The sequence below is a fragment of the Neolamprologus brichardi genome, chromosome 9 (genome assembly GCF_056152115.1).
Source record: "Neolamprologus brichardi isolate AB-2024 chromosome 9, ASM5615211v1, whole genome shotgun sequence".
NCBI lineage: Eukaryota > Metazoa > Chordata > Actinopteri > Cichliformes > Cichlidae > Neolamprologus > Neolamprologus brichardi.
In genome coordinates this window covers 11,052,451-11,079,112 of record NC_142112.1, presented here as the reverse complement: position 1 = coordinate 11,079,112, position 26,662 = coordinate 11,052,451, and the positions used below count along the sequence as shown (strand labels likewise).

The following is a 26,662-nucleotide window of genomic DNA, read 5'->3' as shown; positions in this document are numbered from 1 at the left end:
CACACACATAAATCCAGCTTGTGTTACTAACCTTTCTTTCTATTAAACACATAAGAGTGACAAATGAAAGCAAAAACATGAACTCCTTACATGTACAGTGTGGGATTTGCTGGCCATCTTATGCTATGGGGTTAATTGCAGGTATAGTTTGAGTCTAATTGTCAGTGGAAAGGTTTATTGCAAAGTAATACAGAATTTCTGTGGTCTTTCATATGTTAAAACCAATGGAAAACGTACCTATAAGTGAAATGTTAAAGAGCAATATGTAAGATGGTGCATTCCACGACTGTCATAAAAACACTAAATAATGGAAGAAATGGGTGCCTGGTTCCAGTAGAGTATCAGAGACTTGGAGAATCAGTGTGCTGAAGCAGTCCTGCCAGCATGTGGTGGCCCAGTATCTAACTGAGGAAAAATGAAATGAGAGCCATTGTGTATGTATATATTGTTTATTCCATAGAAACTGCAGCATTAGACAAGTGCTGAAGCTGTAAACCATGTCGCAAACACAAGATCACACTTTATTTTCCCCCACTTTCACGCATTCCCTTAGCCACACACATTCAATCAATGCCAAGCACTGGTGCAGGGAGATTTGCCAGTAAACACTGAAACAGAAGTTACAGTCACTCAGAACAAAAAAAACTAAACAAAAAAAAACAAAACAAAACATTACAGCAGGGCGTTTATTTGTGACACCAACTGACCTCCTTAACGGATAGAAAATATAAATTATTCCTACAGCAAGTACATTCCCTCTAGTAAGACCCATAAATATGCGTTTGAGAGTTCAAATTACAGTATCTACAGAGGTCCATGCATCCACGATATACATACAGAACAATAAATATCAGATATAGTCACAATACAGCATCAAAATGGATATCTGTGGAGCGGGAAGCAAGCAAGACACCAGAGTCAGCATTCATAAACCAGCTGTGGAAAGGCATTCACAACCTGTGAGTGAACGGAGCGGCCTTTGTGTGGCTGTGAAAACAACAAATAAGGAGAGGGAGGTCTGCAGAAGCACCAGTGAGCTTTTCCTCCAGGCTTCAACCTGGCTCACGATAGAAAGGGGAAAGGGGGGAAAAGGGGACAAGTGAAAGGAGAGATTGATGCAAAGTAAAGCAAATCAACTTTCTCAGCAGTGGCTGAAAAAAGGAACCTCAGAGGGAGGGGGAGACCTACAGAGGAGCGAGTGTGAAAGAATGAGATGAGAGGGGTCAAATCAAGACTTAGTTTTGGCAATGTGGGATCCGGCTGCGAATTAACAGTCTCCGAGTGTATGAGAAGCATCTCTTTGAGGTTTTCACCTCCACCTCCTTTCTCGCTCTCTCTCCCTCTCAGCGAGCGAAGGCCTTTCCTGAGCAATGAGTCAGTGAACGCTGTCAACGCAGAGACGGAGCGGTTCATAGTCAGACTGTCAGCAAACGAGGCAAAGTGCTGGAACCGGAGCACCTCTTGTTTTGTGTTTAGGTTTTCTGCAGCGTCTTTCTCAATGCACAATCGGGCCATCCTGACAGGCGGAGGAAAAACCAACAAAATTTGTCATCAGCATGAAAAGCAAAAACACTCAGTGGTTCAACTTAGAAAAAAAAAAAGATAAAATCAGTCAACAGATAAAATGCATGACATCCTCACACTGTGCTGTATTGGCTCATTCACATTCCTCATTAAATATTCAGCGCTTCAGAAGCCACATATTGCCTCGTGTGTTTCAGACTGCTGCTCACTGCCTCTCCGTTCACAAATGAAAGCTGGTGGAGACGCTTTGCTAATGACCACTAAAGCCTTGTGATGTAACAACACTCATAATGACTTCTTCTCTGATTCACTGTTTTTTCCCCTATCCAGCATCTACACTGGCTGAAATGAAAAGCCCACTGTTTTTGTTGCACTGAGTCTCTGTGAAGGGCCATGGCTCTGTGTGGACATGAATGAAACCTGCACTCACCCCTACACAGATAAGCTTCAAACACACAAAGTGCTCAAGAAGGTCTACTTAAGTTTATGGGTCTTCTGACCACGGGACACTAAATATAGCTGATTTATTTCTAGATGAAGCCCAGGCTGATCTAAAAGCACACTGAATCTATTTGTGCAGAGGCACTAAAACCTGCTGAAACAATGTGAGCTTGTGTGAGCAGGCAACATACACTAATCAGCCACAACATTAAAATAGGTGCAGTAAAACACGATGAGTATTTTAGTGTAACACCTCTAGGAGACTTTGGCTCATGGCACGTGTACCTTTGACATCACCATCAACACTGTTACCTAGCATAGAGTATAAAGGATGGAAATGGCAGATGTCATTCACTGATTTGCGAAGCCTCGAGCTGAGCGTTGTCAATATTTTTATGACACTGCAAACTTAAATATTAATGACTTGTCAATCACAAGGTAGCCCCGCCCTAAAGGATTCCCTGCGTTCTCGTTTTGTTTTTTAAACTCTACTAAGGATCGTAATATTTGTATTCAGAAAGACTCGACAGCTTTAAGGCACTTTTCAACTGGCTTCAGGTTTAGGACCTGGAAGCCACATCCATCCTTTATGTACAGTCTATGATGCAGATCAAGCTCCCTTCCATGGTTGTTCCAAAAGACATTGACTTCCTTACAACTATCACAAATCCTGCCTGGAGCGTGATCCCAAGAACTGAACCCAACCCCAAAACTGCTACCCCTAATCCATTCATCAGGGCCCCACCCTGGGGGCAGGGTGGCAGCATTGGTAAAAATAATAGATACGTGTCACAAATTCTTAATAATTAATTAGCACTTTAGAGATTCAAAATGTTCTAATAATGCTTGGGAGGTTTACTGGAAAGAGTCACAATACTAATCATCAGCAAATTGATCAGCACAGCCAACTGCTAACATCTACGTAGTTTTGGCTTTAATCAGTCGTAGTCAGGCCCTCGTGTAGAATATGAGGCTCATAGCTATGCTTTTATGCAACTTCCAAATCCTATGACTTAAAGTGTTGCCTCCTTTGAGATGTGTCCTCAAGAAAGTCTGAACTGATCTGAAAAATGCATTTTCCATCGGAAGAGATAAGCACATAAAGTATTTACTTGTGCAGAAACAGGGAGGACTCACAAGAGAATCCAACTGGAAATTAACCAGAAATCACACTCTCAGATCTTTGACTGCACCAAAGTGCACAGTCACAGAGGACTTTACGAGAGTGCATAAGGGCCAAACAGACCCGCAAATAAAATGCTACCAATTAAAGCAAAAACGTCAGATTTTACTGCAATAAAAGTTAACCTAAGTCATAAGCTGCCTTTAATATGCTGTAGGTGTTATATTTATCCTCCAACCTTTCCCTCCCTGTGTGCGTCTATCTATATTTAACCAGCGAGAAAGGCAAATCATTCACCTCCAGCTGAACTCAACAGGGACAAATAAACAACCAGTTCTACTCCAGCAGAGAGCTATAAATCAAACAGCAGTATAATGAGTTAAAGGCCATATCAGTGGGGTCCTAAAGACCTCTCCTTTTTCCTATTAAGTGTCTGCTTATCTAGTGTCTTCTTCACAGTCGACCAACCCTTAGGTTCATTTCCCCAAATCTGTGTTGATGGTAAAAAAAACAAAACAAAAAACAGACAAATTCAACTCTGAAGAAACAAGTCTAACTTCTGTGCATGTTGTTTTTTCTTTACATAGCTATATCTTGTGAGCTTATCTGACAAAGGGGGGAAAGTCTATATGCAGATTTGATAAGGCGTTTGGTACACACGGGGCAATATTTTCCCTGAAGTACTGAGAGGCAGCTTATCAGTGTCGGACTCTGCGCTTTTCATGCAAACTATTTAGGCAAAAGTGTTTTCTGGTTCTTCAATTTCTGTTCTGTGACATGAGGGGTTTTAAAGAGGGCCTGGCCTCAGCAAAGCACTAAACAGTAAACAATAAAAGGGCGTGCACTGAAGTACAAGTACACTCTATGATCTATGAGTTCATGGGCGACAGTGTAGTTGTGCTGCTTTCTGATATAGTGCATTTAAAGAGAAAACATAAAGCTTTTCACAAGAGACTCTTTTGGTCAATATCCGATAAATGGAAATAAGAAGCTGAATGCTCCAAAGGCCTCAGTCTGCTGTTAATCTCCCACAATAGCACTGCAGGTCAGTCAGTGGAAACTTCAACATAGAATAAATACCCTAACACTCATCCAGACATGTTCCAGTTCCTTGGTTTGTACAAAAAAACAAAAACAAAAAACCCCATACAGTACTGATTTAATTCTTTAGACAAAAGCGTATTGTTGCTTCATATTATTTTTATGTACATTTTCAGTAGTCGTTACATATTTAGTATTTCAGCACAGTTTATGGATAGAGAATGCATATTTAAAAAAAAAAAAAGAAAAAATCAATCTTTTGGCTTGTGGGTTGGTGTTATTCCTTCACCTGCGTCGACTGACGTTAAACTTTAAGTTCAGCTGTATTTGCTTTCATCACTTTCTGATGGTTTGTTTCTGTTTTCCGGGAAGCTGGACTGTGAGTCACACACCTGCTTGTTATGTTTTCTGATTGGTGGGTTAAACTGTTACGTGCATTAGTCGACAGCTGATGAAACTTACAGCATACATTTCTGCTTACATAACAAGTCCAAAGCTGTATTTGCCTTTGTCCAGATAATAGAAAGCTGTTGGGAGGACTGGTTAATATTTTAAACGGAACTTAATTCAAACCCCAGTGTAGAGGCTTGTAGTACTTAATAATATCGATTGTTCTGAACTGCAAAAGATCAAAAATGTGATTGCTTTTGGGCATTTTGAAACTGCTTCACTGCCACTGCTCATCTCTTTTCCAGCATTGTTGTTATTTACAAAGCAGCAAACCGACATGGACAGCTTTGAAGCGCAGCTGACAACGTCGCTGCAGTGGTTCCTGCCACGCTTACAACTGTTTTAAAACTACAGTTTAGCTAGAGCATAGTCTGATGTGCACCTTCAGAGAAAACAACTGCGGTTGGTCTGTTTGGTGTTGATGGTCTGTCTAAGCATAGTTTACTGATTAGCTTCCTCACTATTCTAATGCAAGAGATATTAATCTTCCAATGTAGGCGGATGCCGTTTTCATGTTTTCATTCCTCTTGACAATCCGTGCATAAAATAAATAAATAAGTTAGATTCAATCTTGACAGCAGACCAGTGCAGGCAGCGCTGTCACCTACTACGGCACTGGCTCTATAGGGGTTCAAAGCAGGACTGCAAGTTAAGCTTTAATTGCTTTAATTGTGTACTGTTTGGTATGGCTTTATTGTTGTAGTCTTCTACAGTACCATAACCCTTTTCTTAAAGTTGCATATTAAAACAGCCTTTGAGTTTCCATGTCAATGGACCAATTTCCTTAATACTCTTTAGTCTTTAGAGCACACTGGTGACATAGATATCAGTGGACTGAAGGAACCTTTTAGTTCCTTTAAAAATATGTATGGCAACATACAGTGTGTTTGCTGCTGCTGGAAATAAGGTCAATGAGAGCGGTGAGAGTGACGCAAAACCAAAACACTGGAACATGAGCTAAAAGAGGCCAAAATGCTGGACGCATATCTGAACTGTTCTTTTTAAAAACACTTAATGTAAAAATTTGATGTAATAATTGAAAGCAGTGGGTGTGGGGCCAAGGGCCACAGACACTGTACTGTAGTTAGGAATTATTGACAGATGGAATAATGCAACTGGGTTTGATCTTTAGGCCTATCTGAAATTTTCCAACAATAAGAAAAAACCCCACAAAATAACACCAACCTTAACACTTTGAATAAAAACTTTTTTTTTCTTTTTTTTTCTTTTTTTTTTTCTTTTTAAATGTAGTCGCCCACACTTTGCTACACTGTTTGATTTACTGCAAGTTCTCAGTCTTAAGCTCTGGGCAGACCACACAGGCTTGCAATTAGTTTGCAGCACTGATTGCACAGAAGTGTGCGAATGAAATCTGCACATAGCTTGCAAACTAACATGCAAGACTGTCTGCACTTCAGTGTAGATATGTGCCACATGAGATTAAGTCGCTACAATGATAGCATAAAACGAGTCAGAGTACCGCTACACTGACCAACCACGCAGGTGATGCACAGCCGACTGGAACTGCATAAAGGCATACCATAGTTTAATCTAACCCTTTATTTCAGGCTCAGAGAGAAACTAGTGCCCCTTCTGCCTGTTTATATTGCATACGAAAACCAGAGTCCTCTGGGACCCCCCCCAAAAAAAGAAAACCACCAGCCAAATGATTGATTCTTTTTTTCTCTTGTTTCACACACATAGGAGAAACGTACGGAGCAGACAGAGCATGACTAAGAAGCACACTGACTTGTTTTTTTTTAACATTCACTTGGTAAAACTAGTACTAAGCGTACTTCAGATTACAGCAACAACAGACTGGCACAATTTAAAAAAAGACTATCGTTCTTCCTTGGCAGTCCTTGTTCAGACCCACAGTGTAGGGCGTGTGTCTTTCTAGACCAGTTATATAGAAGAGAAGGAGAAACAGGAGGCACAAATAACTGTTTGATCAAGCAGCCAGCAGGGGTAATGAAAAGCATATGAAATTGCAAGTATCTGTTGGTGAAATGGGAACATTAGAAGGCGATCCCCACAAGGACGCCTCCTACTGATCGACCAACTAACCAGCAGGTAGTTTCACTCCCTGATATGCCACCACTGTAGGTCCTTCTGTTGCATGAATTAGCTTGATTTAAAAGTGCATCTCCCCGAAGGGCTTAAACCTGCTGCCAAAATGAAAAAAAAAAAGCTTCTTTATAAATAAAGTTCTGATTATTTATCACATACCGCTGAGGACGGGAAACCACAACTCTCTGTACGTCGTCGTGTAAAGCCTCTGTAACAGTGACAACACAAAACTGGAATCCGGCAGCTCTGTGAAAAAACTTCCAACAATGCCGCTTGAGCGCCACCTTGAGTTTTAAAAATGTTAACAGTAGAGGGACATCCTACTCCGCCGCATGGCCTCGCTGATCAGATAAGCTGGGCTGACCTCTGGTTCTTCTGTCATGACCACAATGTTCTGCCACTCTCCGCACTGGTTGGACTTCTTAATTGTATCCACCACACACAGCGCATATAGGCAATCCTCAAAAGTGGCAGCCATTGTCAGGGGCCTCCCGTCCCACGTCCGCCGGTCATCTTGGTCCTGGAAGGCCTGCCGCACAGCCTGGATCATGCGGATCGTCCCGGTGAGGTAAGGGGACGGAATGTCACTGAAGGCCTTCTCCGGCAGGGAGGCCTTCTCGAGAGGCGTGGTGTCTTTGAGCAGGAGCTCAGGGCCGCCACCACTTTCTCCACCGCCACTGTTCTTCTGTCCATACAAGTCTGTCCCTGTGACCGTTAGCCTCCCGTCAGTCCCTACAACTATCACCTCCTGCCTGAACTCTCCGGGGACATTGAAGTTGAGCGTGACGGTGCAGCAGGCGCCTCCCTCCAGTACCATCTGGAACGTGCAGAAGTCATCACTGGTGATCTGGCGGATGCCCCGAATGTGGTCGGTCTGTTTGACGAAAGTCTTGAGGAAGCCGTGGACTTTGGCCGCACGCTGGCCTGTCAGAAACGTAAGCAGGTCAATAATGTAGCTGCCAACCGAATGCAGGCCACCGCCTCCCATCAGATCATCGCAGCTCCAGTTGTATTTTTTCCCAAGGAGGCTACCACTGTGGACCTTTAAGACAAAGAGGATAACAGGGGAGGGAGCACAAGTTTTTTAGATTTTATTATGGCTCACTTGACTGTGATCAGGAAAAGCAAGAATGAAAAGGAGATAGTTGAGATTTGATCCAGATGCTACCCAAGTAAAAGCACCAGGGTACCACCAGTGTCTTGTAGCAACATTGATTCTTTGCTATGCGGGCGCTGCTATAACTCAATCTAACATTGAGATAAAAGCATAAGAAACAATTTGTATAAAAATGTCTTCACACAGCAATAAACAGAAGTAGTTCTGGTCATACCTGGGCCTCACAGACCAGAAGTTCTCCGACGTAACCTTCCTTCAGCAGCTCCTTCATTCGAACAAAAGCTGGCAAGAAACGCAGAACATTTCCCATAATGCTCAGCAGCTTGGGGTAGTACTGGGCAGCGGACATCATTCGGAAGGCATCCAGAGGCGTGGCGGTCCTGTCGCAGATTACATTTTTGCCAATACCTTATAAAATAAAGGAGAGACAACGGGGAATCAGACATGCAACCTTGCAACTTATTGTACTAAAAAAGCCTGACAGCTTACTTGGAATGTTCAGATGAAGGAAGAAGGTGGAAGAGAAGAGACGGAAAGAGAGAGAGTGAGAGAGTCATAATATCCTCTTGAGCATAAAAACATCCCTTCCCCTGAAGAAACAATGCAAAGCTGCTAAAAATGTGGTAACTCCCACAACAACTGGCTCAAGATTTCATGAACTTTCAAGTAGATCCTATCTGGGTCGTGAGAACTGTTAGTGTAAACTGCGCACCAATGGTGAATCCACGCAAAAAGGCAAAACATATGTTGAGTCTATATTATTGGCTCCACCAGCCAAACCTAATGAAGATCTTCTAAAGTCACTAAAAGCCATTTAGATGGGCTGCTGGGGGATTCCCACGATGTATTGAGTGGTAAATGGCCTGTATTTGTATAGCGCTTTTACTAGTCCCTAAGGACCCCAAAGTGCTTTACACATCCAGTCATCCACCCATTCACACACTGGTGATGGCAAGCTACATTGTAGCCACAGCCACCCTGGGGCGCACTGACAGAGGCAAGGCTGCCGAACACTGGCGCCACCGGGCCCCCTGACCACCACCAGTAGGCAACAGGTGAAGTGTCTTGCCCAAGGACACAACGACCAAGACTGTCCGAGCCGGGGCTCGAACCAACAACCTTCCGATTACAAGGCAAACGCATCGAGTGCATCTTCTTCAGTCACCTTTTTCACTCACTATGTGTTAATACGCCTCTTTACATTTAATTATTAGTTATTATTAATCTCTAGATCTCTTCCAAAGTGTGTCTTTGTCCTGTCTTTATCCACCTAACTGCCCCTCCAGTGGGTTTTCTCTGTATTATTGGCTTTAGAATATAAAGTGCCTTGAAGCAACTGTTGTTGTGATTTATTAAATAAAAAGTCAATTAATTTGATAAGTTGAATTATTGTTGGCAGGCATGCATGATATTGCAGACATAACCATGGTGTACAGTAAGACCACACAGCTCACAGAGGTTTAGACAGGGTTCATTTGTATTACTGGATGCCTTATGGAAGGCTGATAAAAGGAAGTGCAGAAGAGATGAAGAAGAGAGGAGAAAGACTGTGTACGAAACCCAATAAAAATCACTTCCAGCACATCAAAAGGCCCACTGGTGGCAGAAACACCCAAACACAACCAAGATGTGAGGCTGTATGTCTGTCCTCACATCACCATTATAGTGATGGGAGGGTTTTTTTCTGTCATAGTTTTTTTTTCTGTTATGGTTACAAAGAGAAAAACGGGACCAGCCAAATGGCTGCCCTGCAAAATATGCTGTTGAGGAGTAAGTTGCTTTTCATTGATTTGTTGTTCAGTTTCTAGGCAGAAGAAACAGAATTAGGCAAAGCACCAATTTTGCCTCGAGCCAACAGTTCAAAGAAAATCAATTCTGAGTGACAGAAAAGAGACCCCCCCGAAATCTGTCTGCAAATTGCAATCGATTGTCAAACTGGCTCTGAATGACAAAAACATCGAAACAGCTGTGCTGTTCTTTACTACATCTTTGCAAAGAACATCAATGTTAATCAATAACACTCAATTTCAATACTGTACAAAAACGAAAACTATCCATCATGAGGACGCCTTGAATGCATGAAACCAATGTAAGTAAACAGTCTCTGTGGCCACAATAGTAAATGATGAAACATACTGTATAGAACAAAGTCAACATAGTGACACAGTATAGTTCGTAGCATACAGAAATCTATATAAACTTCAACAGAAGCCCATCTTTGTTTGCGGTGTGGGCAGTGCCACAAGGTTCTTGTAAAAAAAAAAAAAAAAAAAAAAAAAAAGCCAGTTAACTTATATCTTTTTTGTCAATGAAGATAATGTGTTACATTCAATTTCATTTTTTTTACATGTGTAAAGACAGGTAATGTGAATAGTAATCTACATTAACTAGCTTAAATGTTCTAGCTTTTCACAAAAGATGCATACAACCACTGACAGGCGCAGAAACGCTGCTTCCTCTAAACCGTGCAGTTGGAACCTTTTCTCTTGTAAGACCGGTAAATACAAAACAACAGCTGGCCTGTTCCATATTAGGAAAAACTGACCACACGTGGTATCTGTTGTACTGTTTGTACTGTACTGAATAAGAATAAAGAACTCAAAGAGGATAAGTACAGACCACTGTACTGAATAAAGGTGCATTTTTAAATCCATTTGTATTTGTAAGTGAAAGAATGCGGTATTTTCTCTGCACAATCATGCTTATGTCTTAAAACCTTTGACTGACTGGGGGGGGGGGGGTCTAAGCCTCCCACTAGTGTCGGGCTGTTGCTAAGGATTTATTTTGACTGATACGCTGACACTGAGCTGTTCTTGTGGCCACTTCTGCCACTGTTAGCTTAATGCACTGTAAATGCTCTAGATTCACACTGTCAACAGGGAGTCAAATAATAAAGGATATGTACACACAATCTAAAAGCATTGCTTCACATACTGTACACATTCCTTGAGCCCTCAGAGTGGGAAAAGCTTCACAGTGGAGTCCCGGCTGAGGCTGCCTGTGGGTGAACTAGCAGTTTTGGACGTGAACTTCAGCTCCAATTAGCCAGGTCAGGATATTAATCCCTCTGACCCAGTTCTGAGGATCGCTAAGGGAGCCCCCACACCCCCACCCACCCATTACCCAGCCACTGTGCACACACACAAAAAGAAAAAAATATTTACCCACGTCCCCTTCGTCTTGGCAGCAACACACAGAAACAGATACAGGAAAAGACACACTGCCTCGGGTGAGACTCTTCAGGCTAAATGCTAAATGTTCTTGACAGAGTTTTTTGGTTTTCATATGAAGCACTAGCTTGCCTAGTTACAACACAATACAGAACAATAGAATATCAACAATACAAAAAGGATAAAGAATACTGGAACTTTTTATACTGTGTTATTCTCATGGTTGTGCTGTCATGCCAAACTAAAGTGTGACCTTTATGGAGACGAAAAGCGGCTTCTCTTCAGATCAGCAACGACCTTTCGCTCCTTGTCTACAAAGCTCTGAAAGGTCGAGCCTGGCTTAGGCAGGTCAGACTGATGAGTCAGGGGAGCTACTCTGCTGAAGTGTGTCCTCTCACTGTCTGAGTCACATCGTGTGTTTGCGCAACAGATTATGGATGCACCTGAGCACAAGGTGCTATCATAGCAACCACTGCAGTAAACCAACAGCTGGGAGATGAAATGATACAGCACTAATGCTGTATTTGGTAGACCAGAATTAAAAGTGAATAGAGGAGCGTGAGAAGAAATACGAGTGCAGAGCACAGAGCAAAGACTAAAAAAAAAAAAAAAAGGAAGAGGAGGAGGATGGGAAATGGAGCGAAAGCAATTGTAAATTTAAGAAATCACATGGGAATCCCTTGAAAGATGGGATGCCAAAGAAAGATACAGTGTCATCAGTACAACTAGGATTATAGGCAGGACTTCCAAGAGTAAACAAATGGCACTCGAATGGATAAGGATTGAGGGTAAAATACAATACTGCATTTGTGTACTTACAGCAGTATTGTGGGCCATATACAGCTCCCCGTAAGGGACCTGAAGAGCTCAATTTAGTGGGTGATCTATGCTCCAACACTCAGTTGTGAGCATTGGGAAGTGAGAAACGTTGAGTTGATGTTAATCTCTAGACATATCATCTCTAGACAGATGTGCTAGCAAAATTGCTGAACAAGCGTCTGAACACCTCTCTTCCTTTCTGCATCTGAAATTTTTGTTAGTTACAGAAACAACAGCACAAAGTAATACCCAGTCTAAGGGGAAACCCTGAGACTGGGTGTACTGGTGCAGCATATGGGAAGGAATTAATGAGGAATTAATTAGAAATAAAAAACATAATAACTTTTTTGTCAGACAGACTTAGACTTCCAACTGAATTTATCAAGACACTTGATGTAACCCAACATTGATCGTTAACAGCCTGCTTTGCTCTCAATTTGTTTAACAAACAGCTCATGTATAAATTCAATATCTGATTTTAAATTGCTAAGTTGATTGAGGACATTACATGTAAGCTTTTATTTCCAGTTTATCTATTAGTACATACCAAGTAGTCCTGATCGGCATCTGCACCTTATAGCTAGCAGACAAACAGCTGAGTGTTATGTTGAGGTGCTCAAAAAATTCATTTGAAATAAACTGTCACTTAAAAAACCCTTACTCCGTTTATGCTTGCTCCTCTTCTGTGCTACTAATTAGATGTTCAAGCACTGTAACCCACTTTACATCTGCACCACGAACACATCACAGATGTACCTTCAATGGAAGCGACACCAGGCTGCCAGACATGAAAAATGAACTCATTCGACAGTAATACGCACTGACCTGCCTATCAGATTTAAGTGGTCATTAAATTAAGGTGTTCTGGATTATTGGAGCCCTACCTAGGACGTAACAACTGGGATAAGTGCAAATTCTGACCTGCTTGGTTGCCACGAGGCTGGTAGGAATCAGCCTATAACCTGCCTCTGTTCCTGATGCCATTCTGTTAAGGCTGCTTCTCTCCTGGCCAACCTCGCTTTATTGAAATACTGTATATTGCAGTTTAGCTGGTCTTTGAGCCTTCAGTGTGTTAATAGTGGTGGTTGATAATCTACTGGATTTACAGCTAGTAAGCTTCTTCTTTTTCTTAATGTGTGCCACATGTGAGATCAACAGTGGAAAATATCCTTAGATATACGGTAGGTTTAGTGTAAAGGCCTGACGCTGGGGGTTAGGGTTGGTCGAATAGCTACACTTCCTCAGGATTGGTAGGGGTAAATTAAAGCTCAAATCGCAGGTAAAGTTCCTGGCCCAGTGGGAGAGCAGTAATGGAGCAGAAAAAACCCTTGAGCACAGAGGCTCAGTCCCTTAGCATCAATAATTCACATATAAGACTTATCTAACCAACAGATTTAAAGGCAAAGAGAGAGGAAGGCCCTGCATTAGAGGGGAAAAGGACAATCACACTCCTACAGATATGACAAGAGTATTAATAGATTATAAAGGGGCCAGTAATGGGGATGCATCATTCTTTACTGTGTAAATCCAGACAATGTACCATGGAAGCAGGTATGCAGCAGGAGCAGCAGCATTGCATAAGAGTCACTGACATTTTGCAAAGCAGGTTGTACAAGACTGCCATTTTTTAGCTTTCTAGGATTAGAAGCTTCCCTCAGTGAACAGTGGTAGCACGCTTCCCTCCAGGTGCCTTCAGGTACACGCTCCTGACAACTTGTCTAATAAATCAGCCGACCTCACAGACTGAAATCACACCCCATCGCCTCACAGACCTGACGTCCAAAAAAGAAGTAAATTGCAGAAACGTGTTCCTGCTACAAGCTGGAAAGGCAGAAACACCACCCAGCAGGTGACTAGTTTTAATTTATTTGCTCGCACATATTCTGAGTACTCATCTCTGAACAGAGTCCAGTATTTACTTTCAGTGTATGGCAATCTCTTATTAAATGAAAAAGTGAGTCCGCCTAGTGAAAAACAAAAGTTAATTCCTTAATCTCATTGCAGGGAGAGGAGAATGAGGCAGACAGGGGCTTTGTAATTAATTGGATGGAACAGATGAGTCACTGAATCTTGAATGGATGAGCCATGTGCATCATGTTAACATCGTTACAGCAATAAGTATGAGATCGTGTGCAATCAATTTTAACAGTGCAACCACTGCAGCAGTTAGCAGCAATTTCTACTAAGTTAACATCCATCCCATCCATTCGCTTCCGCTTATCCTTTTCAGGGTCGCGGGGAGCGCTGAAGCCTATCCCAGCTGTCATAGGGCGAGAGGCGGGGTACACCCTGGACAGGTCGCCAGTCTGTCGCAGGGCCAACACACAGGGACAGACAACCATTCGCACTCACATTCAGTCGCACATTCACACCTAGTGACAATTTGGATTATCCAATTAACCTATCCCCACAAGCTGCATGTCTTTGGACGGTGGGAGGAAGCCGGAGTACCCGGAGGGAACCCACGCAAACACGGGGAGAACATGCAAACTCCACACAGAAAGACCCCGGCCTGATGTTGGAATTGAACTCAGGACCTTCTTGCTGTGCGGCAACAGTGCTAACCACCGTGCTGCCGTGCTCTGCATAAGTTAACATATGCAGAGAAAAAGAAAAAGCATTCAAAACATGTAGTTCTTATCATAGGGATGGGTATCGAAAACCACTGTTTCAATTCCTTGGAATTGTTTGCCATTTTTGCAAACGATTCCCTTATCGATTCCATTCGCCCCGAATGACGTCACCACGTTGCGGAGCGTCATTTACCTGGCAGGAAACATGGCGGCTCAAACGCTCAAAAGTTTGGTTATACTTTACGAGAACGGATGACAACAGGGCAACTTGCAATACTTGCAAAGTAGATATTTCATTTAAGGGAGGAAACACTACAAATATGCAAAAGCATTTGCTCACAAAACACGCGATGACCTTAAATGAATGTCGTGTTTTTAATTCCGCTCCGGACTCGTGAATCTGAACCCAGCAGCAGCGGTAACGCTTGCACGTCCTCTCCCGTTAATGCGGCAGGTAAATAATCAACTAACAGTGCATATTATGTTAGCGCGATCTGCCTTATTACAAAACCTGCCATTACTGCATTTAGGTGACCATGATGAGACAGACAGAGTCTGGCTCAGACGCTGGCAGTTCTCGCTGCAGTCTACCGTTAGCGTCTCCTTTCAGGCCAGGACGAATGTCACCGAGCAGTGACGAAGTTTGTGGTCAAAGCCTTGCACCCATTTGCCACAGCAGATGCCCCCGATTTTCGGTAAGTGAATGTGTTTAATTGTAGGCAGGGACATTACTGGATATTCTTGTGTAATTGCTACAGAATAATTTATGTTATACTTTGTTATTGCTACAGAAGAATATTTATTTTACATTTACAATTTTTTTTCCTGGGGACCCTGTGACACCCCATTGAAGAGCCGTAGGCTCTGGATCTCTTAAGATCTCACTGTTGGGTTTGTAAGGCCATGTTACTCCTAAATTTCTACCTTGTTCAAAGAGAAGATATAAAACAAAGTTCTAAGCTAATCGACCTTAGTGTTCTCCTTTCGATAAAGAATCGAATCGTTAAACAGAATCGAAAATGGAATTGGAATCGTGAAAATCTTATCAATACCCATCCCTAGTCATACACATAAAAGTTGCTGAATTTAAAACCCACTGTCCTCTGCATACACACCAAGCATGCGTGACTTCCTGCAAGTTCTATTTATTAAAAACAGGATGTGCAATAAAGATGGTGACATGACAATTTTACAAACTCCTGTAAAAATCCATATACCTGCATGTTTACGCTTTACTGTCCACGCAGTATTGATCAAGTGCCAGCTGTTATTAGAAAACTTTACTGGTGCCAAAACAAACAAAGTGCATCTCTACTTTTAAGATTAGGCTTAAAACTTTCCTTTTTGCTAAAGCATATAGTTAGGGCTGGACCAGGTGACCCTGAATCCTCCCTTAGTTATGCTGCAATAGACGTAGGCTGCCGGGGGATTCCCCTGATGCATTGAGTTTTTCCTTTCCAGTCACCTTTCTCACTCACTATGTGTTAATAGACTTCTCTGTATTGAATCATATCTGTTATTAACCTCCGTCTCTCTTCCACAGCATGTCTTTATCCTGTCTTCCTTCTCTCACCCCAACCGGTCGCAGCAGATGGCTCCGCCCCTCCCTGAGCCTGGTTCTGCCGGAGGTTTCTTCCTCTCAAAAGGGAGTTTTTCCTTCCCACTGTCGCCAAAGTGCTTGCTCATAGGGGGTCATATGATTGTTGGGTTTTTCTCTGTATCTATGAAGTGCCTTGAGGCGACTTTTGTTGTGATTTGGCGCTATATAAATAAAATTGAATTGAATTGAATTAGGTGGAGATCCAATTAAGTGTTTATTTAGTCAAACTAGGTCATGTTTATCAGTGTTTGCTTCATTTTTCAGCCCCAAGAGGGTCCCACTTGATCTGGCCACTGAGTTCATATATGGCTGATATGGAAACGGTTCACTGCTAACTGTTCATGTTACTTGTTCTATGACATTTACACATCAAAATATCAAAAATTACAGTGACCGTCTTTAATTCAGCCAAATTACCGCAATGAACAAGCAAAATTCTAAGTCTTGAAGGCTGTGATTGCTTCAGGTCCCCTAAATATGATTATTTTTGATATTCTTCCATTTTGCTAAGTCAACACTGGCTGGACAGAGACACTGACAGAGGAATGCTAGGATAGAGAAAGAGAGCAGCTGCATCATTACAAGTGAAGGCCAACTTTCTCCAGTCCAGTGCTCCTCTCGGCTCACTGCCACACACATCATCTGGGCCTCTCTGCATGACTCGTGGCGTATCCTACAGGGCACCAAATATTCACTTCAGCAGACACACAAACACAGGGCACAGCCTTGAAACACGAGAGGGAGGGTATGAGGCTGTGTGTGGTAGAGGGAATGCTTTCATTGCATGAGATCTCACACCTCCACTGTACAGGAGTGGCACTGCTGAGGAAGGAAAGGCTGGAAGTGTTGGCTGTGCAGGAAGGTCAGGCTGGGTTTAAGTGAGGGTGAGGCTCACTGACTTGTTTTTGATGGCAGAGCAAATACTGATCAGCAACACTGATACAATAAACTTGACTCACCAGCTGAAAAAACGGGGACAAAACCAAACTACAAGACCAGAGTTCACATTTAAATCCACCTCTAATGTGGCCCTGTGGAAACAGCTGGAAAGGAAAACCAGGTGGCTCGAGAAGGATGCTGAAGGCATCATTGCAACAGCCAACACAATAGGCCCTCCGCCCGAGGAAGCCAGAAAAAGGAAATCTAGGGGAACCAGTCAGGAGAAATAGCCATCTGCCACGCTGTGGCACGCACGTGCTCCTGCAGGGCGAGGGTCACAATGAGACGTGTCAGGGAGGAGCTTTCTACATTCCTATCCACTGATGAAATCGATATGTAGTAAAGCAGAGTTCACACGCAGGATTAGCTGGTATCATGATGTGTTTGAGTAAACAACACAACACAGATTCTCTAAAGCCAGTATTACTATTCTCAGCATCTTTGAAGCAGTTTGTGCCTCACTGAATGGTTCTTCAGCACCAAACAGGAGCAGACACTAGGCAAGGCAGGCCGGGCTCATCTTTCTGCTCATTATTCCAAATTAAATTTAAGTTAAAGCAATTACACAGCAGAGAGGGGGTGGCAACAGAGCCCAGAAACAAATGGCGCATTAGACATTCTTATCAGTGTACACTGTATGTTTCTGGCTGGACATAAAGCAAACAAAAGCCAGCTGTCTGCTCACTAATTTGCTGTTTTTTGTGTATTCACACTGTGAAATTAGCATGTCAATAGTGACCTTGATAGCAGTGATGGATGAACGCAGCACTGTTTGCTCTACTGCTTTAGCTGAAGCAAAGGCACAGGCAAACCCAGCCCTGCAACGAGTTGTGTCATCTACCTCCAGGTCACTGTTTAATGGAAACAAAATTTGGTAATATTTGGTGTCTCGTTCAAAAATGTTTAAAAGATCAATTTTTTTCCTAACTGATTAAGAGATGTACACACGTTTGATTTAGCATATTTTTATACTAACCCCAGAGTCTGTGTGTTCCCTCCCGTACACCACTACACAAAAGAACCACTATCTGTCTACTGACCAGCGTTATCACCTTCCTCCTTAAACAGCTAGTGGATAATCTGAATGACATTTCAGTAGGAAAACTTCCTTAAAAGGGTGTGTGCAAACAATGTCAACTGTTATACAAGTTAAGTGTTAATGAGTTGATGTTTGGTGCAGTTTTTGTTAACATGTGTACACAAGCTGCTATTTGCTGAGAGCTTTGTATTCTCCAAGTGGACGTTTATTGCTACAAATGATCGGTTATGGTTTTTAAATCTATTTTATGTATGCCAAAGATGTCAAGTGACATTCATGCATTTTACCGCTGATGTCAACTGATGCCAAAATGTTCATTTCTTGTGTATTATAAAGTATATAATGTTATTTAATGCATTTTTTACAGTAATAGGCAATAAGTTTGGTGTCACCTTCTTGTCAACTGCTTTTGCTTGGAACCTTCCAGCTAATGCAAAGGCAGGGGGCAGGTGTGGATGCCATATAACTTCTTTAACAAATCCTGGTGAAGCCCCAAACACTAAACTGCCTTATTTAAGATAATATTTACACCAAACAGGAGTAAGAATTTGGTGGTGTTCATAGTGTTATTAGTCATGGAAAAAGCACACCCGGGGGGAGTACAGCCAGCAGACGGATAGGAATGATAAAACACTAGGTATTGCAACACTAAGTCCATTAGGACTATGAATGATAGGAAGCATTAGCCTCATTCAACCAGCTTTGGCCTCAGCTAATGCCCTTGAATCTCAAGGAGTTTAGCATCCCTAAATGTGCTTAAGTGCAGCTATTAACCCCAGCACCAGCGTGGCCCTCTGGCAACTGGCACTCCTTTGACTCGTAATCAAAGGAGTGGTTCCACTAAAAGCACAAGCACTATGGGCATGCATTAAGGTTGCTGCAGGTATATGCAAACAGAAATGGCCATCCATACAATATGTCACAGTTAGCTAAATATTCCTACTGTGCAGTGATAAAAATGTCTTTAGCACGAACAAAAAAAAAAAAGTAATGGCAAAATGAGTCACAGGCTGGATGTTGATGTTTACCTCGGATCACAAAGAGTTTGCTCGTGTCTGTAGTTGATCAGCCCCCCCGCCCCTCAATGTTCCTCCAGGGTCTAATTAGCTGAGCTGAACGGCTACTTTTCCTCTCTCACCACTGACACACAAACACAGCATCCTAATCAGCACACTTCCCATCATGGCTCATGGTAACATGCACAGCTGAGACAGATAAAACAAGCCTGACAGTGATAGAGCTGTCTCCCAAAGAAGCACCTCTCTGTGCCATTTACATTTTGCTGTCAGAGCTGCCTTTATTTACTATGTAGGTCAGGCAGAAGACTACCCAGACGCACATGTTTTTCCTCATGTAATTGCCACTTTAAGCTGGTTGGGCTCATTTACATATAAACAACTGCTTGCGGTCAGGCAAATATCACTTTAGATGCTTAGTCATGCGTACGTGTCAGCACATTAGGTACAGAAATAAGTAACGTCAGACGACTTGGTTTAGAAAAAAGCAAATAGAGGACTACAAGGACCGCAGTGAGCAAACCTGCTGTCATCAATAATAAATACGTAACTGACTCTTTGTCCCAGAGAAGCTGCTCTTAGGTGGCCAAAGTAACTGGCATTTAAAGCAGCCTGGGACAATGTGACAAAATAATGCACTAAAAATGTAAACGTGGTATATGTTAGGGTAAAGGACAGATGCCACACATGAGGTAAAAGACACACATGTAACTCTCCTGTTACTGTGTACAGTGTCTGAGAAAATATTGCCAAGTTTGAGCTTTTCAGTTCACAATAATAAAAAACAAACTGCATCTTCCAAAGGGATCGCACTAACAGGTGAGCATGCTAGAGGAGCCGTTTGGAAGAAGTCAGGCTTTGTCAAAACAAGAGGTGAGCTCCAGCCCTCCTTTCAGTTGGCTTCATTCAGAGCCATGAAGGGCGTCTTTGTGCCAGACTGAGCTGCTGTGAAGTGAAAGAAGGAGGCGACAGGAGGAAGGTCAGAATTGTAATGAGCAGCAGTGAGCTAACAGTTATCGTAAGGGACCCTGTATGGAGCACATGACAGCATGTGATTGTTAATGAGATGACTTCTAAGCTTATTACTTCTATATTGTGGGCTGGCAGAGAGGGGAAAAAAAGGGAGCGGGGAAGGATAAAGTCATTCCATAGTGAACTTACACATTGCTGAAGACCCACAGCTAACGCTACACAAGGAGGCAGACAGCTGTACCATAAACTGACACGTGAGTAAAGGGCAGTGAGCAATCATTAATAATCATTAATGTCCTGAGATGCATGGGCGGGCAAGTGACTTAAGGCGCACGCCAATTAATTGACACGTTTTGATGCGATTGCGTTCACAAGAAAGACGTTCCACTATAACCATTATCACTGGAGAGGGATGGAGGAGGGAAAACACTTGGGCCAAGCAGGACTGTCGTCATGGTGATAACGCACCCCTCGTATCTGCCTGTCATCTGTAAAAATAAGGCTCTATTAGTTCTTGTGTCTTTCAGGTACCCGTCTCCTAAAGGGCACTTTCTTCTGATTGGCTGATTTGTGGAAGCCTGCCAAGGAGCAGGCGCTGCCTCGTTCTTTTGCCAAAGTGTTGGCACAGTGTTGTAAAACTACTAAAAAACAGTGACTGTGGCAATCTCTCAAATTCAGCCAAGCATGCTGGAGACTGAATCCAAACCAGAATTAGAAAACGCAGCACAAACATGACAACGATTACTGTGGAACTTTGTTACACACATCAAATTACTGCACAGGTAACACTGTATCAAAAGCTGTATAGAGCAGTAGCTACATATGTCCCTGTTAAAAGGAGTAAATAAAAATATGTTTTTATATGTTTATATGTTTGGGGTTTTTTGCTATTGGCAAGCAACTGTGTATTATCTCATTTCACTTGATTAATTGGATGCTGGAATACTTAAAACAGCTAAAATAATACTTAAGTAGTCCATCGTCTTGCAGCGATAACAGTCCTTGTGATGCAGCCTGTGTTAATTTCTACTCAGTAAGGGCTCAATTTAACTAGTAACATATGAACATGTGAACAAAGTGCTGTCTGAAGAGGCCCCTGATCAATGTGACAACTTCCCCACACATAATTCTGCCAAACATATCACTTTAAGTGTCAAACATTATTATTATTCATGGGTCACTAATATCAAGGGGAAGTCGTGTTTCTCGTCTCCATAAACAACAATTGCTTGAAACATAGCCCAATTACAAAGTAACTGCTGAGACGTGACACATAACGGTCTTAGAACCTGCAGTCAAAGACTTTAAATCGACAATGACGTTACATAAATAAACAGAGATGACCTCCATCAGCTGAGACAGACACTGCCTTTTGAAAGATCTTTTTTTTTTGACCCAGCTGAATTTGGCTAGCAGTCTCCTGGCTGCTTTGGAGGTCATAACTCACTATGGCTGGGTTAACAGCAGACAGGGCACCGACACAATGCTTCATTCATGCGCCGCTCTTCTGGAGTCGTGAGATAAACGAGCTCAAAAAATTCAAAGCGCTTCTACGATGACTGTGCAGAGAACAGACATCGCAATGCGCCGCAGAAGAACATCAATGGTCAATAGGCAGGTCTGTGGGACTGGCTGAAAGAATGATTGAGAAAGATTGTGAAACATCGTGAACTCATCAAATTCTCCCCAGAGATCCAGATGTGCAGTGGTATGCAACTGCACAATGACACGTGTGATTCTAAGAAATCCAAAAGGGTTGTAGCGGTCGGTGTAATTTAAATAACAGTGCTCTACTCTATGCAAAATCACCTACAGTATTTGCATCTTTCAGTCTGATCACATGGATCATTTGCATACTGTGACAGAACAGTGGCTCTCAGCTTCTAGGCTTCTCACTATACTGGGGTAATGTGTGAACATATCATTGAAGCACCTTCAGCCCTTCTCCTGCAAACTTAAAGCCACACCTCTGTTTGAGGTGCCTTCCACCATATGCAAATGAATACATACATTATCAAAATGCCATAGATTGTATAAAAAAAGATGCATTCAGCCACCACCGTCGCATCCATTTTGATCTCAAGTGTTTTAGTCATGTACATATTGAGTTTGGATGAAAGGGATGGATCTGATTATGCAACACTGTAACACTGCATGCCCATACAGTACTGACTTGGCATTTGTTTTCCTACAAATGATCCAAACAGTAAGTAAATAACACATTGTATTGAATATGACATAGTAACTGGGTCCATATACTCATTAGAGAAGTATTTACTGAGGTCAAAAAATAAGTAAGGCTCAGGATAAATTCTCATAAACTTCTATGCAAACTTTTTGAGTAGTCGCCCCCTGCTGGGAAAATGCAGGTTTAAGGAACTTTCATGTTGGCTTCACATTCAGAACCAGGGACAGTTTTTATTTTAACTGCAGCCTACAATCAACACTCATTTGTGGCATAATACTGGACTTAAACCCTCTCTCCCAGGAGGAAGGCCTCTGCTTAACACCACTTCTTAATTTCCAAGCAGGCTTTTTCTAGTCTTGATACTACCGACCTGATTTGGTTTGAAAAGATGTGTGACTGGCCGAGGTCTTCCGTCAGGGGCTAGAATTTCTAAGTCAGAGCCCAGAGGAAGTGCAGCAATTTGTCTCCTTCTCAGATGACTTAAATTACAATATACTAAAAGGTTTCCATGAATTTCCTATGTCCAGTGACATCAAACAGACCACCTAATCTTATAAACCTAATGCGACATACTTGGGGAGCACTGAAAATCAGACAAAGTTAGCAATTATCTGGACCGCACAAACAGAGCTGTTAGGGGCTTAAAAATCAGATATTTCCCTCAAGGAGGAGGCTGAATATATAATGTATGGCTAGAATCATGACTTCAACCAATGCTGAGAATGCTCAACTATTTCTGCTATGTATAGTAAAAAAAAAAAAAAATGGGACACTGATAACATGGGACCCATAGCACCTTTAAAAACTGATGATTTTAGACAATTCCTTTAAATGGTGGAGATTTAAATGAAGCTGGTTGCACGAAATCGCTCCATAGTGGTATCTGACTTCCTTTCATGCACCTGGCTGACTGGGATTGTGTGATAATAGCAAGTCAGTGGGAGACTGCAGGGACACAGTTACACCCGTGGTATGACTGAGTCATGCATGAGGGCAAGCTGGAAAGAATTTGTCTGAAAAATAAGAAGGATGGAAAGAGACATGAGTCAGAGAGATATATGACCAACAAAGATATTATTGATATGGAAAGAAGAAGAGAAAAACCAGATCTGTTTTCTATTTTTCTGAATCGTTCCATCTCTCCGTTTGTTTATTGGGCAGCTGGATATATTTCATATGTTACACACATGCACAGAGAAAGAAAAGAACGGGTCACCTGTCGTTAGCAGGAAAACGCTGAAAGAAATCCTCAATGTCACCCAAGCGCACACTTCCCACACACAAGAGGAAGTGAGACACACTTTACTACAGAGTACCCAAGTATCACTTCCTGTTGACCGCGTTGCTGCGTCGCGCATTACTCCGCAGTGTCAGTTTGTGCTTTTTATTGCTCAAGCATGATCTAAAAATAGGCCCACCAAGGTTAAAAAGGAAAAAAGTGCAGGACATGGTGTGGTTACAATAGTCTTAGCGGAAAAACCTGTCCAAAAACTTTAACTCATATCCGCACATGCCTCTTGTCCCCGTTCCCTGATGGCCAATTAAGACACACAGACGGACCTATTCCTAAACACAGTGCATAAAAGGACATCTGAGCAGACGTGTAAAATAACAGCATCGCCTTTGGAATACAGGGGACAAGACGGGGAATAAAGAGCCACATAAAGCTGATGACACAGTGCATCAGCCAGCAGCATGCTAGAGAAGATGATGAGAGGTGTAGGAGGGGATGACGAGGCCACTGGTTAAGTTTGTGCAAGTTGAAAATATTACTCAAGTGGTTTCCCAACACCGCAGCTGATTGCACAGGTATCTTTGTTTTGACATGTTGCAGTTAGCTACACACAGACACTCAGTAAGTGGGAGTGTTTTAACAGGCTGATCAGCGAGGTGTTTTCAGGCCGGGAAGGAATTAAGTAGCGACGGGTCATAACAGGATAAGATATGAGTTAGCGCTTTGCCACATCGTCTGGCCCTTGTTTTTCACTGAATCATGTCCCGTACATGTGGAAAACAGTACAGCTTTATTTATTGTTATTTTTTTTAAAACTCGATTGCCCCTCTAAATATGTCTAATTTAGTCTTTCGACTAAAAAACTATGACAAGTGTTTTACGTATTCCTACGACTGTGACTGTGTTATTCTCACATTGCTCAGTCAGGCAACATGTAAATGTTCAGGGTATCAGTGTATGTGTGAAGATGGCTTGAGTGTCACCAACACCTTATTCATTTAACATGTCACCCATGTGAACTGGTGATACAGCTATAATGATTTCAACCATTATTTACCAGTAATAACTGTTGCCAATCCACCCCAGTGCGTTAGAGAGGATTTTCTTACATAATTCAGAAGCTAAGGATGGATGGATGGAATGAGAAGTAATGAAATAATGCCGGCTTCTCATTTCTCCTCATGTGGATAATAAAAATAAAGACAGAAACCTTCTCCACACACGGCAGATTTACTGACTGACACTAAACGAGAAATCTCTGAAAGCTTCTCTTCCATTCCTCTGTTCAAATATAATAATAGAGGAAAATATCCTCATTAAGACTCTAGTCTAATAATGCAGAATTATTCAATGCTAAAAGCCTGCCTCAAATCCCATTCTATATAAAAATCTGGCCTCCCTAATGCCCTTGGATTTAAACACACACACACACACACACACACACACACACACACACACACACATACACAATGTGATTCCTGTTCCAAAGCCCAAGTTCAGTGCCACACAACAGTCCCTAATGGGTCCATGCAGAAGAAAGCGGGCATGTCGAAGGGGCAGGGACGGGGAGGTTTCTACTTTCCTTTTCTCCAGGAATGCTCACTTGTCAGCACAGCGTGGCGGTGAGCTGAAAGAGCTTCCCCCGTCCGGCTATTCATCGAACACACAAAGGCAATTTCACAGGATGACAAGCTTTTTCTCTGCTATTCTTCCTCACTGCTCCTCATCGTCTCTCAGTTCATTCCTCTGTCTCTAAAACACACTTTTTCACACTTGCGCTCCCAGGCTGTCATTAACATGTTAATGGACATCCAGTAGAACATGAACGCAAACCAGTGGGAAACTTCTGGTGAAAAACACAAGCGGTGAAAGCAAAAAAAGAAGGCCTGGGAATGTCAGCATACCACTCTATCTCCTGGCTGACTCCGTCTGCGAGGGTGGTTAATTTGTCTGGAGCTAAACCACTCAGAAGCACCGCTCAGCCAAAGGGCCCTTCATCCATCAGGCTGATGAATGCAAGCAAAGTCACCCTGAAAAAAACGAAGCCCTTCTGTAGACTACATCAGAGGTGCTTTCTTCTCGTGTACCTTTTTATCATTTAAGAATGTGGTAAATACAGAAAAAGGTTAATTTGCCATAATGAGTGACCTGCTCTGGTTATAGCAACTCAAACAGAAAACACTAACACTGGTTGGACTCCCTCATTTATACAATGTGGATTAACCACAATGGTGTGTGTGGTAGCTGGAAATAAGTCATCAGATGACAAGATTAATTAGAAATGTTAGCTAGTTAATATACACTTTATTAACCCCTAAGCTGCTTTTCTGCAGCCAATATTTAGCTGTTCCAAACAGCTTGATTTTTTTTTTATATCGTACTCTGTAATGTTTATCTAAAACAACATGCCATGATGTGGTAATAGTTGGAAATTTGGAAAATTATGCATCAACTGTCCTGACATACAGGCATATATTTGGTGGTGTGGCCTTCCTAATGCATTCACACATTTGTAGCTATGACTGGCCTAGTAGAAGCTAGCTAGCGTTAGCGTAGCTGTCACTTTAACAATAGAAAACAAACTCCACACACAAAGCATTTTCACACATGCTCTTATGCATTATGATAAAGAAATAGATTTTTTTTTTTTAAATTTCCACATCTGGCAAACACACTGAAGCGGGTAGACATAGGAAAAACAACTTCATGGTTTTCAGGCTATCGCTAACTAAGGAAATGCAAGCTAAGCTAAGATGTATTTAATAACACATGTACAATTAACATTTCTTTTAAGCTTGTTAACAATATGAATGTTAAACTAATTTAATGACACTCATTTTACATTTTCTTTTTTTCTTCAGTAATGACAAATTTGTGTCAAAAAGCCTGACTATTCTCTTGTAATTTTTACATTTGGGCATTGTTTGCACTTTAAACATGTTCAGTGGGCTGCCAGAGAGCTCATCACCAGTCAAAAGTGCTGTTAGGTAAGAGTATCAGAGGTGGAAACGTGTATTTATGATGACATCCTTAGTATTCAAGTTATAAATAAACCCGTGCCTTTGGGTGGCCCTGCAGAGCAGGTGTCTGAGAGCTCGTGTAGTGCTGATGAACCATGGGCATGATTTAGATTTCAAACTACTGCAGATATCATCTACTGTTAACTGTAGCAGTCCTCTATTATGATGACAGCTCAATAACACACTGCATGTTTAGCGTCACTCAAACCCCCTTGACCTGATTACTGCTGGCTTTTAGTCTGCATAATGCTTCATAGTTACCTGTTATCTACACACTGTTCATATTGATCATGCAGGAACAACACAAACACAGGGATACCTAAAGA

The 26,662-nt window shown here is 42.1% G+C and overlaps 1 protein-coding gene across 1 annotated transcript in view; it reads right to left on the bottom strand.

Moving 5' to 3' along the window:
- Positions 1-444: 444 nt before the first annotated feature.
- The window catches only part of gfod1 (glucose-fructose oxidoreductase domain containing 1), a 36,319-nt gene continuing 10,101 nt past the window's right edge, over positions 445-26,662 (bottom strand). The window contains exons 2-3 of the mRNA XM_006804495.3: positions 7,981-8,174; positions 445-7,691 (exon numbers count right to left, since the gene is read on the bottom strand). Of these exons, the coding sequence (XP_006804558.1) occupies positions 6,951-7,691; positions 7,981-8,174 (935 nt within the window). The 3' untranslated portion in view covers positions 445-6,950. The remainder of the gene's footprint in view (positions 7,692-7,980; positions 8,175-26,662) is intronic.